The sequence below is a fragment of the Stegostoma tigrinum genome, chromosome 18, assembly GCF_030684315.1.
Source record: "Stegostoma tigrinum isolate sSteTig4 chromosome 18, sSteTig4.hap1, whole genome shotgun sequence".
In the NCBI taxonomy this organism is placed as follows: domain Eukaryota; kingdom Metazoa; phylum Chordata; class Chondrichthyes; order Orectolobiformes; family Stegostomatidae; genus Stegostoma; species Stegostoma tigrinum.
In genome coordinates, this window is record NC_081371.1 from 34733870 (window position 1) to 34752873 (window position 19004).

At 39.7% G+C, this 19004-nt stretch overlaps 1 protein-coding gene across 2 annotated transcripts in view; it reads right to left on the reverse strand.

The window, feature by feature from the left end:
• asz1 (ankyrin repeat, SAM and basic leucine zipper domain containing 1) overlaps window positions 1-19004 on the reverse strand; it is a 142546-nt gene that overhangs the window by 32653 nt on the left and 90889 nt on the right. For both annotated transcript variants that reach the window (XM_048549306.2, XM_048549305.2), the window contains exons 3-9: window positions 15985-16107; window positions 8616-8727; window positions 3529-3640; window positions 3143-3277; window positions 2357-2484; window positions 1486-1561; window positions 654-710 (exon numbers count right to left, since the gene is read on the reverse strand). In XM_048549306.2, the coding sequence (XP_048405263.1) occupies window positions 654-710; window positions 1486-1561; window positions 2357-2484; window positions 3143-3277; window positions 3529-3640; window positions 8616-8727; window positions 15985-16107 (743 nt within the window). The remainder of the gene's footprint in view (window positions 1-653; window positions 711-1485; window positions 1562-2356; window positions 2485-3142; window positions 3278-3528; window positions 3641-8615; window positions 8728-15984; window positions 16108-19004) is intronic.

Below are 19004 nucleotides of genomic sequence, written 5' to 3' on the forward strand. Positions count from 1 at the left end.
AGTGACAACAAAGCATATTCATTCATTCATACGTACACAACTTAACCATGCGTTGTGTGAAAAATCTCCCATGCTTCAATTGCAGATCACTTTAAATCTATACACTCTTGCTCTTTTCTGTTTTACGAGCAAATTGACAAATATTGAAACACAACATTGAAAAGATTTAAAAGAACTCAGAAGTCAATTATGAATGGGAAAATATATAACTATATAAGGCAACATGGTGGTTTAGTGGTTAGCACTGCTGCCTCACAGTGCCATGGACACAGGTTCAATGCCAGCCTTGGGTGACTGTAGGGAGTTTACATGTTCTCCCCTTGTCTGTGTGGGTTTCTACCAGGTGTTATGGTTTCCTCCAACCGTCCAAAAATGTGCAGGTTAGGTGGATTGATCATACTAAAATGACCAAAGTTTCCTGGGAAATGCAGACTAGTTCATTAGCCATGGTTAATGTGAGGTTGGGGTGGGAAAAATCGGTCCAGTTGAGCTGCTCTTCAGATGGTCAGTGCAGACTCAACGGGCCAAGTAGCTTTTATCTGCACTGTCAGGATTAGACGAACATGTTCTTTACTCATTTATTATGAAGACACAGGCTAGAATAGTTTTTTTAACTAAATGATAATTCTTAAGAAAAACATTGGTTAACAAACCTTTTCTAGGTCTTCTTTCCCAATTGTCAAAAGTGTTCTGAAAGATATCTCATTTTCCTTCAGAAGATTAAAAAAAAAGACACATTAAAGAGTTAGTATATTTTACAGACATTTTCAATAGCATGGACTTAAACTCTGGTGGAGGGACATTAACTTGCAACTGTATCATAAAATATAAAAGATGTGAGAGGTAGTTTCTTTACTAAGAGAGTAGTAAGGGAATGGAACACTTTGCCTGCAACGGTAGTAGATTCGCCAACTTTAGGCACATTTAAGTCGTCATTGGATAAGCATACGGACGTACATGGAAGAGTGTAGGTTAGATGGGCTTGAGATCGGTATGACAGGTCGGCACAACATCGAGGGCCAAAGGGCCTGTACTGTGCTGTAATGTTCTATCTATGTATATCAATTACAGTTTGTAAAATCTCTCCTCATTAACATTTCCACAAGGAATTATAATTAAATCATGTGTTCTGTTAAATTGTAATTAACAATTTCACTGACAACTTAAGACCCTTTTGCAAACCATTTACAAATCAACTTCTATATTGGCCACATCTGGGACTTCTATTCTGTATCTGGTTTAAAGATTTCAAGCTGTGAAACTTATAACTTCATAATGAAAAATATTTATTGTCTTCCCTTTTAAAAATGTAACTCACCTGCACTTGAGAGTACATAAAATGTATGATATTTATCCAAAATAAAAACTAAAATTACAAAAGCAAGGTAATAACATGGGATATTTTAACAGATAGTTTGGTGGCTATATAAAATATCAATGCTAAGAGAATTACTTTTGGCTATCAAAAAATTGAATAAAACGTACCTCAAATAGGCCTTGAAGATGTTCAAGTTCAAGTCCAGACAGAAACAGTTGTACATCACCAAAATATGAAGTTGAACTGTGAAAATTGATTAATACTTTAATACACAATGGGAAAACACTGATTAAAACATCATTTTTACACACAAATTAAACCATAATTTCTGTTATATATCTAAATTTATGTTCCTAAATAACATGGAGCCTTCTGTATATTAGTAAAAAAGGAAGATTTGAAACACATCATATTTGATAGTCTCAAACATTCAATATGACATTAGAGCCATTCCAAATTAAAATGAATGAATGTTATGAATGAATGATTTTGAGATAAATGAATTATTTTATTGTCATGTGTATTTTAGTGAAAAATACAGCAAGGTAATGAAAACTTCCACCGTCACCATGATCGACCACCATTTTGAACAGTGAAAGAATAATTTTTTTAAAAAAAGAAGTAGCTTAAAGAGATCTCAATAAATAAAATGAACTCGTTACCTTCCATTGCATGAAGCAGAAGAAAAATATTAAGTTTATAGTACACAAAATAACATCAGGAAAAATTGCAGAGATACTGGAATCTTTTGTTCAGGTCTAAAAGTCAGTGAACTAACTCAAAATCTATGAAAATATGTGCTTGCCTATAACTATTTTGTCATTCATTATTTAATAGGGATTAAGATGGATTAAGAAATTATTTCCCTTTATGTGCAGTAATCTTTTGGAAGCATTTCTGTGCAATACCTTCTTATTTTAAACTGACTGATATTTATTCAAGCACATTTAAAACCATTAAAATAAGTACAGTTGGAAACTACATAAACCATGAGAATTTTTCAAGTTGTTTTATTCCACAGGATTCATTGTCTACTACCATATTCTGCTGTTCTTTCCGGCATTAGAATGATTTGTGACATATTTGAAAATCGCCTCCTCTTTTGATACATTCTGCAGTTTTCCCAATAAGGGTGAATTTGAAGTCACTGTGAGTAATGACGCTAACTGGAAAGAAAATAAAAAAAGGGCATTTATAAATTTCACTGAATTAAACACTGATCTTAATTACACATTGTTTATTATTAATAGTCCACTTATACACTTCTGCACAATAGTTTTGAATTTGAATTTGTTTCTTTAGATTTCTAATAAACTTTTGTCAAAAGATAAAACCTATGACAATAACTTATGGGTTACAAATCTAATATTAAGCATGGACAATAATGAAATAAACATATTAAACACGGGAGTGCTTCAGTTATGTTTAAGCACTTCCATCTTACTGCTAATCCTATTGATTGCACATTCTGAATTATGCAGCTGTACCAGCTAAACATTTGACTCGGATTTCAATTGTTAATGTTGAATACAAAAATTCAGGCATTAGTAGCTCAAATTGTTCAGCTGATAGATCAGTTCTCAATTACTCTGGGTTTATGGACTTGGTTTGATTCTGGTGGTTTGCAGGAAACATTCAAATGCTTAGGAAATTATTGTTGCTCTTCTGGGACTTCCTTATCTATTGTATACAGAGCCAAACGTTACTGTTACATCACCAGGAAACTCAGACAGCACAATCTTGATGATCCAATTTGTACAGAGAAACAGGTGAGAATTACAGCCCCAATTCCATATTTGTCGGCTGCAATATTGTTTTTTTTACCTGTGGATGATGATTTTTCTCAGCTATATCAGCTGGCGACTCTCCGTTTTTGGTCTTCAATGTTTTATCAGCTCCTAACTCAATGAGCTTCAGCACTGTACTTTGGTGGCCTCGACAAGATGCCCATGTAAGTGCCTAAGATTTGTGGAGTAGAAATGTCTATTATAGACCACGCACTTTGACTCTCTATGTAAAATTAATGCAGAGGCTGTAACATTAACCTGGTATCTTATTCACATGTTTCCTCCGAAGCAAAATGTCTTTATTATGGTTTAACAAAAATGGCTTTCATTAAAATGCAGTCAAATAAAGAGTGGAGATACTTTTAAGCAAAGGTATTTTTCAAATATTAATGCTAACAATGAGACTTGACCAAAGTTGCATACTGTGTAGCCATTTTCATCTTGAATATTTATTTCTGCGCCATGAGCAACCAGCAGTGTAATAGTCTGAGTATGTCCTTCTCTAGCTGCATACATTAGTGGGGTCATCTGATTCCTGAAAGGGAGAATAAAACAGTTGAACTTGCAACTAAAACACAGCAGATTAATACAACGTAGCAGCTAAAGAAACAATCATCCAAATAAATGAGAAGAAATACTTTTTAATTGATATTTGCTTTCTGAAAAGTAGAGCTTCACTGGTTCCAATCTCACCATTCTACTAATCTTTATGTTTCTACAATCGATTATTTAATTTATTTACTCCTGTGGACCAACAGCTCATAAAAACTGGACAAAAGAAACCAATACATTTCTGTAATGTTGACATTTTGGCACCAACAGATTATTTGGTAATCAGTGTGAGATCTTGTGTTCAAGTGAAACACAACTGTAAAAGATAAAACTAGGATACATTTTACTATGTGAAATGTAATGGCTGGCTATACTCTTGATGACTTGCTGGTTAAAAGAATGAGCATCTGAGTCAGACAAATTACAGACTGAGCTGAACTCCAAAGGACAGGTTAAGAAGGTCAACTTTTAACAGGACTGCATAAAGTATGAGATCTGGCTCGAACTTGCCAAAAGGCAACACAAGCACACTGAAAACATATCCAAGAAAAAGAGATAAAAGAATGCAAACAGAAGAGAAACTTAAAAAGATACAAATCTTGAGGTTGATGCATTTTTGTTTTAAATAAATTACATTTATAGTAGTTGTATTTAAGCAGTCTTAGAATCTAAACAGTGATGCTAACTCTTGGTGTCAGAGATAATGGGAACTGCAGATGCTGGAGAATTCCAAGATAATAAAATGTGAGGCTGGATGAACCCAGCAGGCCAAGCAGCATCTCAGGAGCACAAAAGCTGACGTTTCGGGCCTAGACCCTTCATCAGAGAGGCTCTCTGATGAAGGGTCTAGGCCTGAAACGTCAGCTTTTGTGCTCCTGAGATGCTGCTTGGCCTGCTGTGTTCATCCAGCCTCACATTTTATTATTATGCTAACTCTTGGTGATATTTTATTCAGTAAATGTGTTCATTAATAAAGGCTAGTTGGAACATTATATTTTAAGGTTGTAATAAATTGCCCTGGTACCAATGACAAATCATCTCTACTTAAAACTGCAAACCATATTCATGAGGTTATACCTTGAAACTAATCTTTCTACTACTTGATAAATACAAGTTGACCCTGTTGACAGCCATGCCATCAAATGGGCTTTTACAGAATTCAGCCCATTTAATGCAGAGCATTGAAGCTCCGTATAACAGACAGTGAATCAGAAGTAGAGTCTTTAGCACCCTTTAAATTTGATGGGCTCTCTTTACCTAGTAGTAGTTTACTCAGATGAAGCGTTGGTTGACCATTGTCCTTAGGTTTTTTGTCAGTTGTGTCAAACAATGACAAGTGTGAAATTCTATAGGGAAACTATCCAGACATATTTACTGTTAATCCACTTCAGAGGTTTTGCTTTAGAAAACTGGTCTTCTCTTATTAGGTATGGAACCTCTGCAGTCATTTTAAAACATAACTTCCTACCTCATTTAAAACAGTCTTCCTTTAACCAAAAGATCTGCATGAAAATTAGACAACAGTAGCACCTCCTGGTGCTCTACGTAATATAGCCACGTCTGACATTAGTAGCTTAACCTTCAGTTCACTATATCTTTTCAAGTTGGCATCACCGAGTAGAGTCAGCACGAAGCACCAATGAGCAATTGTCTGAGTTTGGAGACAGCTAAAGCAAGTCAAGTCCAGGAGCTATGTAAAGACAGAACAAGGCTGTTGTGGTGCAGCGGGAGTAACCCTACCTCTGAGGCAGGAGTTCAAGTCCGATCTTTCCCAGAGGTATGTCATAACATCTCTGAGCAGGATGATTAGAAAACATAAATATAGAGTACTGGAGAACGCAATGACAGAAGTATTTTGGAGGAAGAAAGACATGGCAAATGTACAGAGTCAATTGAAAAGTTAGCAAGATGGCAATGGTGTGGAAGGACACCACAAAATCAAAAGCAGAGGTCTATTCTTGACCTCAGGTGGGTGATTTTCTGGTTACTAACAGAGTTTAAAAATCCAGCACAATCAATGGTCATTCACAAGTTCAGCAGGAAACTGAAGTCACTCAGTCATAACACGGAAGCACTGATTAAGGTTACGCAGAATATTACAAAATAGCAGGAAATCACAGACTGGAGTTGGAACAGCATAAACAGTGTAGTCTGGCAGGTAAAGCATCTTGTTAGAGTTCAGGAATTAGAAGGGAGATTCTGGATTTTTCCAGATCTTTTATACAGTTAAAAAAATCAGGTTATTAAAAAACTGAGTTTATTCCAATATACTCCAGTGCAGTAGCATGGTCCTTATACCCAAATAACGTACAGGAATTTGAAGCCATATCCGAGAGAAACTGCACATTCATGTCTTTACCAACGCTCATGAGGGAAGATTAGGGAACAAGGTTCGAGCTGTTATACACAGGACGTTTAAACAGTTGACTTTGACGTTTTAAATAAAATCTACCCATTGTTAGATTCAAAGGAACAAAAACACAAAAGAATGAACTTAGTGAGAGAAAGAACAATGAATGCCAGCAGATGGCTATGGAGAGACATACAATACCAGGAGCTTCCAAGGGAACCAAGTGTCTAGCAGCCATTTTGAATCCACTAAATGACTGAATTCAATGACTTCACATGAGTTACCATTCCCATATTACTCACAATCTGCAACAAAATCATTTTGCCCTGAAGTGAGTTATCTGTAACAAAAACTGAAAGTGCTACAGAAACTGAGAAGGTCTGGCAGCATCTGTGGAGAGAGAAAAAGCATTACGTCAAACTCAAAATGTTAATGCTGTATCTCATGCCACAGATGCTGTCAGACCTGCTGAGTTTCTCCAGAACTATATTATTATTTCAGGTTTCCAGCAGTGTTTTCCTTTTACCTGAAGAAGACACTCAATTAGTTCTCTTAAAGCTTGATTAAGAAATCAACTACAGGGATAATGGGACTGCAGGATATGATTCTTGCGCACGCACTGGTTCAAATGTTCCTTAATATGTCAAATCAAACTTTTGTTCAAGAGGAGAAGAACTGTTTCAGTGTTCAGGTGAGGTTGGATTGACAGTCTTTGACATCAAAGCCATACCCAAGGCAAAGCAGCCTGTTTAACTGGCATCACATCCACAAGCATTCACTCCCTCAGCCACTGACAATCAGTAGTGGCAGTGCATACTATCTACAAGATGCAGTGAAAAAAATTCACTAAAAATAATTAGGCAGCACCTTCCAAATCTACGACACTTCCATCTAGAAGGACAATATCAGCAGATACATGGGAACACCACCACCTGCAGGTTCCCCTCCAAGCTACTCACCATCCTGACTTGGAAATATATTGCCATTCCTTCACGGTCGCTGGGTCGAAATTCTGGAATTCTCTCTGATGGCATTATGGGTCAACCTACAGCAGGCGGACTGTAGCAGTTCAAGGAGGCAGTACACTGCCTTCTCCAGGGCATTTGGAACAGGGAATAAATGCTGATTAGCCTGAATTGATGCCCAAATTGAACAAAAAAGATTAAAGCCCATCAAATTTTATGATGTATTAAATATGTCTACCACCAGAGGTCCTCTATGAGCTTTGCAATCAAAGCTATTCAAAATACAAAGAAACGCATTTGTGTTAGTGCGTTATGTTGAAAAGGTCGTGAAATGCAGAAGTAGCATCCTTACCTTTGAGGTAGAAGCTCTAGATTCAAATTCTGTGCCATGATTTGCTTGTCATGGAAAGTATGTTCATAGCATGGTCAGTTTTATTGACACACTGGATGCCAGGTGGGAAGAGCAGGGTTTCCTGGTTAGGCACCCTGTAGAAGGCAATGGCAAGCCACTACAATATTTTGCCCATTACTGTGGACTAATGGAAGTCCATCGTGCAAATGCTCCAAAATCAGTATGGAAGAAAAGACAGACAAACACTACCTTTAATACAAGTTTGAAAGCCTAGCTATTCGCAAGAAACCTCATTGCCTAGAATCTTTTTAGAAAGTTGAAGTGATTATGCAAGAAAGGATGAATGAAGTTAAGGCATTGTGCAGGATGTCTTTAATGAAGCACTTTTTTTAAAGGTATGATAAAGAATATTTAAACGTGCAAAATTAACAAACTTTAAAATTAGAAACTGGAAGAACTTCAACTCCCACAAAATATAAACAGAACAATGGACTCCATCACTGACTCCTTTAAAAGAAACTTCATAAAGATCAATTTAAGAGCAGAATTACAGGTTGCAAAACCAAGAATGAGCATAGAGAATCATCATGGACAAGCAGTGTGCTGAGCAGAAACACATGGACAAGGGTGCACCGCAACAAACTTAGTGATCACAAAGCAAAGGGTAATGATTCCTCAGTCTGACAGTCTTAATGCTGTTTCCTAGCAACAAATAAATATGTAGGATTATCATGGTATCATTGATTTCAAACAAATGTTTTAAAATCTGTTACATATTATGGACTGTTCTATCTGGTTCTTGCTCCTCATCAAACAGAGTTACCGTGCATTTGCACTGCAACTTTGACCAGAAATCTATCAATGTCTACCTATTAACTCCACGGAGGATCTAAATGGTATTCCCTGGTCATCACCCAGAAAGTTTTCTGAAATTCACTGTCAAATTGAAACGATGGTAAACATTAAGCTTGGTATCAGGCCTTGAAGCTGAGCGTTTCTCAAGTGCTTGCTTGCTGCAATTACCAAGCCACCTCAAAATTATAGTTATCGAACATTTTGTTAGAAGGTAGAATTATAGGCAGTAAATGCACACATTAAGACTGTGCAGCATCATTTTTACTGTTCCCATCATGTCAAATCCCTCTGCTGGAATCATTTTGAGATTTACTTTGAGACTTACGCCAACAGCGCAGTTGTGATTAAAACAGAATAGAAACCTTATAAGCAAGACTGAATACTTCCTTCATCTCCTTTCTCAAGGCAGTTTATGGATTTAAGTAAATGTTTATACCTGCTGAAAGTATTTGGATTTGCATTTCTGGACAACAGCAACTCTATACACTTCACCACTTTTTCTTCAGGCTCATTACTAGCACAGGCAGCCATCAACACTGTATACTGATCTACAGAATTTAAGAAAAGTATTCTGTCAAAAGGGAAAATACTTAGAATAGGTACAAAACTACAAAACAAAACAGTGAAAGGAATATTGTGAAACAATTGTTGCAAATGTGAAAATTATTTACATTGTCAAAAATTAAATTAGTTTTACCTATTGCTTGCACCATTCCAACCCAGTGATTGATTTTCAGTCTTCAAGGAAAACATAAAACCTGCATTTTTATTGGTTAAATGTGACATTGATGTGTTGCAAAATGAAATATTTAAAGTGAGATAAAATGGAGTGATTTAGATATTAAATAAATTCAGCATGTATTTTGCACAATATGTTAAATAATAAATCTGCTGACTGTAATCTTAATTCATGTACAAAATCAGTCATACAAGTTTCTTTATAAATCAAAACTATTAACACCATTTCAACTTTTATCCCATTCATCAAACATTAAAAGAACAATGTTATAAAATAGACCTGATGAACACAGCAGGCCAAGCAGCATCGGAGGATCAGGTTCGAGACCCTTCTTCAGAAATTGGGTCTCGACCCAAAACATCAGCTATCCTCCTCTGATGCTGCTTGGCCTGTTGTGTTCATCCAGCTCTACACCTTGTTATCTCAGGTTCTCCAGCATTGGCAGTTCCTACTATCTCTTATGAAATGGTTTGTTATTTTATGTAGGAAATAGTCTTTCACAGTATACTGATTAAAGTATTTAACTTTGACTTCACAATAAAATACAAATCAAAATTCCACATAAATATTTGGCCATATTTGCAGAACATAAAATAACTCTGCCCAATTTTCATGTATTTAAAGGAACTTTGTTGGAACTTTGACGCATACACAATAATTGCTTCCTTTCACAGCCTCCAGCACTGATTACCCTCCTGAACATACTCTTAACCATCTGGTCACTACATGCAATGCTCTTCAGTTCAGTAATTACAAACTGTATGAATGAATGTCTTAACACAGCCCACTTGTATTCACAGATGTGGTCAATTTGAAACTCAGAAGGTACAAGTGAAAATATATACAACAGAACAAAGTGAATCTGAGATTTTACTTTAACCTACGTCATAGCCATTCGTAAAATTACATAGGCAGGGCTTGTGGCTTTTTGGTATGGATTTTTTCCAGCATGTCTTGGTTTTGCTCCTTGCTTCTAGCAACTTTGGCCCACCTCTTATTGTTGCTTATTTTTGTCATGTTTTACAGTTGATAATAACCAAAGTCCTGAAAAATATTCATCTTGGAGATCTTGCACTAATTTCATATGCATAATTTTATTTCTAACAGAATTTTACCTCAAAAATATTAAAACAATATTCTCAATTACTCCTTTCAACCCTGCAAAATTGTGAAGTATAAATATTCAGAAATGGATAACATTGACTCACTAAGCAATAGAACACAGAATTACAACATAGAATTTTCCCTTCTTTGGTAATTACGTGAACAGAAAGAATAGTTTTACAAAGTTACAATCAGCGTTGATCTCTTTTGAACACTCAAAAATCTGATAGCCCATCGAGTTTGCACAGACTAAAACTACTCTTAAATCTATATTAGTCCCACATTCCAGAACTTGGCTTACAGCCTTGAATGGTATGACAATAAAAATGTACTTGGATGAACACTTGAAAGAATTGGGTTTCCCTCCTCAACTGCCCTCTGAGGCAGTGCATTCCAGCTAAGCTAGGGAAAGCTAACTAGAAATATAAAAACTGATGGCAACTGTCCCTGTAGATACTTAAAAAGGAGAAGAGTTAATCAAGTGCACTTTGGTTCTATAGGAAGTGAGTCAGGGAAGTTAATTAAAAAAATAAGGAGATGGCAGACAAACCAATGTATTGCTCATCAGTCTTCACTGTAAAAGAAACAATGAGCATTATCAAAATAGCTACAAATCAAAAAAATAGAAGGGAGGAAAGAACTCAAGAAAACTGCTATCAACAGGGACTGAACAAATTGGGACTACAGGCTGCTATGTCCTTGAGTGCTGATGGACTTCCTTCTAGGATCTTAAAAGAATTGACCAGTGCGATACACGGTGCCTTGCTTTTAATTTTCCAAAATTCTGTAAGTTGGGGAAGTCTCTGTTAGAATGGAAAACAAATGTTAACTCCTTTATTCAAAATGATTGAGGAGGACAGAAGGCAGGACACTATAGCCTAACAACTGCCACAGGGAAGATGGTAAAACTTATTATTAATAGTTTTCATATCAGGGCATTTAAAAAAAAAATCAAGGTAATCAGACAGACAGAGTCAACATGATTTTACAAAAAGAAAATGATCTCCAATTTGTTGGAGTTCTCTGAGGAAGTAACATATCTTCTGGATAAAGGGAACCCATTAAAGTACTGTTCCTGGATTTTCAGAAGGCATTGATAAGGTGTAACATAAAGGTTATGGAGTCATTAAGCACAGGAACAAGTCCTTCGGCCCCACTCGTCCATGTTGACTAGGTTTCTAAAACTGAACTAGGCTCATTTGCCTGCATTTGGTCCATACTCTTCTAAACGCTTCCTATCCATGTACCTGTGCAAACGTCTTTTAAAAATTGTACCCACTTCTACCACTCCTCTGGTGACTCATTCCAAGGCAACCTTATTAGAGGTTTATAAAGTCATGTTGGGCATAGATAAGGTAAATAGCCGAAGTCTTTTACCCTTGGAGTATGTTATTGAGACACAAAAACAAGTTTACATTGCAGTGGATAACATATTGCCACAGACAGAAAAGTGGTTAGCTAACAGGAAAGTGTGATATCAGAAGTGTGTTATTTTCCATTTAGCGTAATGTAACAAGCAGTGTTTCATAGGGATTAGTGCTGGCTCCTCAACTTTTTACAATCTATATAAATGACTTGAATGAAAGGACCAAAGATATTGTTGCTAACTTTGCTCACGTCACAAAAATAGATAGGAAAATAAGTTGCGAAGAAGCCTTAAGAAAGATACAAAGAGATATCATTAGGTGAGTAATTATTAGGTTCAAGATCCTGCAAGTGTAGTATATTGTGGAAAAATGCGAAGTGGTCTATTTTGACAGGAAGATTAAAAAAGAATATGATTGAAATGGTAAGAGATTTTGAAGCTCAGATACAGAGGGATCAAGGTGTCCTAATGCATGAATCACAAAATTCTTTAGGTGCAGTAAGTCAGCACATAATTGGAAAAATACAACGATAGGGAGGGAGTTGGGATGATGGTCAGGGTAGTGAGCAAATTTCTTAGCTATAGTTTTGTAATAATGTAAGCCTGAATTTCAAGCAAGAAACAATAAATAGATAACATTAATTAGTAATTTGGCCATTAAAATAGCACCAAGCAGAAAGTCTATGTCACAAGAGAACAAAGTGTGGAGCTGGAGGAACACAGCAGGCCTGGCAGCATCAGAGGAACAAGAAAGCTGACACTTCGGGTCAGGATCTTTCTTCAGAAAAAGATCTATGTCACTATCTGTTTTTTGCCATCTTGGTTGAAAACAGAGCCAGAGAGAAACAGACAAAGCTCAAAGTTCTGATCACATGGAAAGATGAGAAGACCGGCACCAAACTAAGTGGAATTTATCTCATATTGGTCTTATGCTCGCTTCTGGTAGCAGAAACTCTAAGCGGACATCGGTGTAATTCACAGAAAAGTGGAGATTGGAAGCAGGTTACCTTTCAGCCCAGGTTATTCTCCTCTTTCTGCCTGTTTTGTGATAAGGCTTTTCAGAAACAGGGGTAAAGGGGAAAGGTGTCCATTTATCCATCTTTTTTGTCCCACAACGCATATGCATGCATACTCTCCACCTCTACCTTGGTCACATGCATGCATGCAGTCAATCTTCCCTTCACCAACTTACACACCTGCTCCTTTTGACCCAGAACATACCCATAAACATTTTTGGCTTCCAAACACAAACTCTCCCATTCACTGCCTCCCACACTGCCTTCTCTCTGCCTCTCCCTGCCTCTCCCTCTCACACACGTACGAATGCTGGAGAAACTCAGCAAGTCTCACAGCATCTGTGGTGAGAGAAAAAAGTGAGTTAATGTCAACCCTGGTGTGAATCTTCAGAACAAACAAATACTATGCTGCTTTGATAGGCCTCGTGTACCATTTGACTGCAGTTAAAGCAGATAGATACCTGTTCGCAAAGAAATTTTGTTTTTTCTACATCTTGCTCCTAGCCTCAGCCCCAGGCCTGCTCAATACCTCAACTGGGGCCAATTATGCCTTATGCCCAGGCCTACATGGCCTCTTCAGCCCTTGCCCACAGCCCCACCAAGGAACTATCTTTTCTTTGACAGCAAGCCCAACCAGACCATCAACCATGCTGTTCCAGGACAGAGAATGAGGAAGATACAGGAGCAGCAAGATATGCAAATGTCCCTATCAGAGGCTATTTTTCTCTTCCATTTGCTGTTGATAAGTTCAGTGAGCCTATCTGCAAACACTGAAGAGAAGTGGTCTCTGATTGGAGGAAATCTTCTTGCAAAATCTTTCACTTTTATTCATCTGTATTTGGAAACTAAGACAGTTGCAAGACAGATAGAAACCCGTGGTGGACCACATTCTGACCAGCAGGCTACCTGTCGTACCAGTTTGCCTTAGTACATTTTGTATTACTGTTACAAAGCCATTAGCACTAAGATGTCCAATAGATGGTACCCATCAACATCTGAACAGTCTACGTAAACATCAACTACACTAACCTCCCTGTTACAAAGTTTTAAAACAAAAACAAGTGATTGCAACTAATTTATGAATTTAAGAAATCGATAAAGACTCTCCTTTACGAGTCCATGCTTGTCAAGTAACAGTTAATTTTCTTCCAGATTGTTTGTAAAAACACCTACATCATTTGCATGTGTGAATTATCCATATTAATTTGACACCCTTTTAAGTGCTTCTTTTCTATTTTGATCTCATCCAGTATCTTGTCAACTTCTTCATTTACCATAGCTTTGAAAAATCCTCCTCCTTGGTAAAAACCAAGACAAAGGATTCATTTGGAATCTAAGTCATATTTTGGTTTTAAATTTTCCCCACTACTCCTCTATTACCTTAATGCTATTAATATGCCTTTATAAAATCTTTGGATCCCTTGATATGCAAGCAGTTATTGCATCTTTGCCCTTCATTTCCCTTCTTCCTTCTCCCCTAACTTTTGATACTCCTTTATTATCAAATTACCAACTGTTTTTTACCACCTTGGTGCGCAGCATCCTATTTTCTAACATTTTCATCAAGGGAGCTCTGACTGTGATAATGTACCTAAACTATACTCAAACCATATCCTCTTTAAAAGAAAAGTCCTCAATTCCATTTCATTGCTGTCTGCCACACTGACTCCAGGCCAAATTGCTCTTCAATCGGGTGAAATTAGTTATCCTTCAGTCAAGTATTGCTGCTCTAGATTGCTCTTTATCATACTTCATAACAAATCTGAATTTAATGGCATTATAACTATTATTCCCAAGATGCTCCCAGAGCAACTCATGCTCTGGTAAACAATTCATTCCTTACAAGATACAGCAATGGTTCCTTCCATCAGAGTTTGTTGGGCAAGAAACATATTAATCAAGAAATTCTCCTGAAAAGGCTTCAGAATTTTTGTCCCTCTCTGCCATTAACAGAGCTGACCCATTCAAAATTGGGTCAGTTAAGGTCTCTCATTATCATTACTCTCTAGGTCTGCACCTTTCTGTAATTTCTTGGCAAATCCAATCCCCAGTTGCTTACGATTATTTGACTTATGAAATGTACTGAGTAATGTCACAATCATTTTCTTTCTCTCATCTCCAACCAGACATATCTGTTTTTTGTATATCAAGGTCACTGTCTTTTTCTTGCACTATAATATTTTTCTTAACCAAAACTGCTAAAACCCTTCCATTTTGTCTTTCTTTGTCTTTTCTGAACATCAGGAACTCAGGAAATAGTAAACATCTAATCCCCAATTTTTGAGGCAGGACTCAATTATTACCACTGTATAATACTCCCACTCAATTATTTGCACCTGCTGCTCCACAACCTTATTAGCCACCTATATTTGCAGACATACACTCCAAGACTGACTTAGACTTCTTTCATCTTTCTATGGTCTCGTTTAACGAATGCTGTATAACTTCTAAACCAGTCTCTGTGATATTATATGAGTAATAGTGTTAGGGAATTTGTGAATAATCCTCAGGCAGTTGGGCTTGAAGTGTGACATGCTTGCTGTTATGGAAGGTACATATATTAATACACAGGGCCCTATTCTCTGCAGGTAGAAAGAATAAGTACAAGCACTGTATATGGTTCAACTCAACAAAATAGGTGACAGTCATTCACTGGTTAATTTCTCAGGGCCCTGACCAATAAGGGTTTACCTTCCTGGTTTAAACACTAATCAAAGCCTGGCAGTTAACTACGAATCAACAATTATAGGTTGCATTTGCCATGCCATGCCTCTACCAGAGTCTACCTGCCAACCAATCAGCAATATCGTCTCAAGTGGTATAAATGTTGGATTTTCCCTTGAATTGGTATTCTTGTGATGTGTGCTGATAAGGAGAAGACAAAAGGTTTTTACCAAATGAGTTCTTTTTCAGCAATGAAATAGTTTTAGAAGCCATTTGATTCCATTTCCATTAGATATAGATCCACAGCAGAAAATTGACACTAAATTGATTATCTTGCCCAGAAAGGCCACACAAGCTGTGTGATATGGAAAATGTCATTGGTTTGGAAGGGGGGAGGATGTTGCTCTGGGAGCAGATTTAAAAGCATCTTAGTTTTCCAGGTGTTTAGTGAAATCCCGCTTTCCCGTTGTCCAAAAGGAGTTGACAATAACCCAGAGATAGTAGGAACTGCCGACGCTGGAGAATGTGAGATAAGAAGGCATACAGCTGGATGAACACAGCAGGCCAAGCAGCATCAGAGGTGCAGGAACGCTGATGTTTCAGGTCTCAACGCTTCTTCAGAAAAAAAGCGTCCAGACCCGATACGTCAGCTTTCCGGCTGCTCGGCCTGCTGTTTTCATCCAGCTCTACACCTTGTTATATCCGATAATAACCCAGAACGTGGTCCCTGAGTGATTGCATGCATGTATCATTTGCACACAGAGTGATTTTGCATGTGGTTGGAAGATAGTGTAGGTTGAACAGTTTCCCATCTTTTCTGTTGATTATCTCTATGCCTTTGGGTTATTTGAGGTGGTGCACAGTGTTACAGCAAAGAAAATGGAAGAGAGTTGGTTCTTGCAAAATACAAATTTACCATTTGCAAAACTTGCATTAGCACCTCTATTGAGAAGGAGACGAGTAATTTCAAAGTTTGCTATACTTGCAGCATACATCAACGGCGTCCAGCCAAAACCAAAACGTGTTTCAACATCGAGGCCTGTTAAAAGAAATTGAATGTTAGAATAGTAATTTTTTGTATTTTTTACAAAAAAAGAGTTATGTACTCAAAATAGAATGGCTTCTAGAATCATCTTGTATGTCTAATATTTACGTTCCAAGAAATATTTCTTCATGCTGGAGGGATTACGTGTCTTTTAGAATTTCTTACAAGTTTGCAAGTAAAGATCAATGGAGAACTGAAATTTTATTGTTATCTTGCATCTATTAGATGTCAACCAACGATGGATTATTCAGTTTTGAGAAGATTTGTAGCTCAGGTTGAGGTTCTGGATGTAAGTTTGCTCGCTGAGCTGGAAGGTTAGTTTTCAGACGTTTTGTCACTTTATTTTTATTTGAAAAAATATACTTTATTCATGGAATGTACAAAAAGTAAAACATTTATACACCTACCCAGTCATGCAAGCCACTCCGGGTTACCCAGGGGGTACATACACCAACTAAAGGAAAAAACAAAACAGAGAAAAAAAAACAAAGCAAAGAAACCGCCCCGGCAGTCGTCACCCCGCACAGTCCCAGTTGGCCCCCTGACCAGTTGGGGAAGGCGCCAGCTGGGCCCAAGAACCAGATAGGGTTCTTTTTCCTATTCTGGACGAGCGGTTTCATACAGTGGTCTTTCCCCACCGCGCCTTGGCGGCAGCTGCCCCAAGCTTTAGCGCGTCCCTCAGCACGTAGTCCTGGACCTTGGAGTGTGCCAGTCTGCAACACTCGGTCGGGGTCAGTTCTTTCCGCTGGCAGACCAGCAAGTTGCGGGCAGACCAAAGAGCGTCTTTCACCGCATTGATGGTCCTCCAGGCACAGTTGATGTTGGTCTCGGTGTGCGTCCCTGGAAACAGCCCGTAGAGCACGGAGTCCCGCGTCACGGAGCTGCTCGGGACGAACCTCGACAAATACACTGCATCCCCCTCCAGACCTCGTGCGCATAGGCACACTCCAGAAGGAGGTGATCAACAGTCTCATCCCCCACGCAGCCACCTCGAGGGCAGCGTGCGGTGGTGCAGAGATTCCGGGCATGCATAAAGGATCTCACTGGCAGAGCCCCTCTCACCGCCAGCCAAGCAATGTCCTTGTGCTTGTTTGAAAGTTCTGGCGATGAGGCATTCTGCCAAACGACTTTGGCAGTCTGCGTGGGGAACCACACGACGGGATCCACCCTCTCCTTTTCCCGAAGGGTCTCGAGGATACTACGTGCTGACCACTGCCTGATGGCCTGGTGGTCAAAGGTGTTTCCTTTCAAAAATTTCTCCACGAAGGACAGGTGGTACGGAACGGTCCAACTACTCGGAGCGTTCCGCAGCAACGAGGCCAGGCCCATCCTTCGCAACACCGGGGACAAGTAGAACCTCAGTAAGTAGTGACACTTGGTGTTTGCGTATTGAGGATCTACGCACAGCTTGATGCAGCCGCACACAAAGGTAGCCGTCAGGGCGAGGGTGGCGTTCGGTACGCCCTTTCCCCCATTTCCCAGGTCTTTGTACATGGTGTCCCTGCGGACCCGGTCCATCCTCGACCCCCAAATGAAGTGGAAGATGGCCCGGGTGACTGCAGCGGCGCAGGTCCAGGGAACAGGCCAGGCCTGCGCCACATACAACAGTACCGAAAGCCCCTCGCACCTGACAACCAGGTTCTTACCCGCGATGGAGAGGGACCGGAGCGTCCACCTGCCCAGCTTCTGCTTCAATTTGGTGATACACTCCTCCCAAGTCTTAGTGCACGCCCCAGCTCCACCAAACCAAACACCCAGCACCTCCAGGTAGTCTGTCCTGACGGTGAAGGGGATGAAGGAGCGGTCGTCCCAGTGACCGAAGAACATGACCTCGCTCTTACCCCTATTGACTTTGGCACCTGAGGCCAGTTCAAACTGGCCGCAGATGTCCAATAGTCTATTCACCGACCGACGATAGGTGCAGAAGACGGCGACATCGTCCATGTACAGGGAGGTCTTGACCTGAAGGCCACCGCTGCCTGGGATAGTCACGCCCTTCAGGCTCACGTCCTTCCTGATGGAGGCGGCGAAGGGCTCCACACAGCACACGAACAGCAGCCCTGCCTGACTCCAGATCTAACAGGAAAACTGTCTGATTCCCACCCGTTGATTGAGACTGCGCTAACGATGTTGGCGTAGAGCAGCCGGATCCAATTGCGGATGCCCTCCCCGAACCCCAATTTGGAGAGGACATCCCTCATGTAAGCATGAGAGACCCTGTAGAAGGCCTTCTCCTGGTCCAGGCTGACGAGGCAGGTGTCCACCCGCCTGTCCTGTACGTAGGCGATCGTATCCCTGATGAGCGCGAGGCTCTCAGCGATTTTCCTGCCTGGCACAGCACAGGTTTGGTCAGGGTGAATCATTGACTCCAGGACAGACCTGACCCGGTTGGCTGTGACCTTGGCCAGGATTTTGTAGTCCACGTTCAATAGTGAAACGGGACGCCAATTCTTAATTTCTTCCCTCTCCCCCTTCCTCTTGTAAATGAGGGTGATGATGCCCTTCCTCATGGACTTGCACATTTCCCCTGCCCGAAGCGCACTATCGTACACCTCCAGCAGGTCCTGGCCGACCAGGTCCCACAGAGCGGAATACAGCTCGATCGATAAGCCGTCGCTTCCGGGAGTCCTATTCCTCTCCAAGGACTTGAGGGCTCTGGTCAGCTCATCCAAGGATATCGGCCGGTCCAGCCACTCCCTCGTGCCGTCGTCTAAGACCTCTGTGATAGACGACAGGAACGACTTGGAGGCCATGCTGTCCGTGGGCTTCGTGTCGTACAGTCTGGCATAGAAGGATCTGCTGATCCTCAAAATGTCGGGCCGAGACGACGTCACCGAGCCGTCGTCCTCCTTCAGCCGGCTAAGCACAGAGCTCTCTTTGTGCACCTTCTG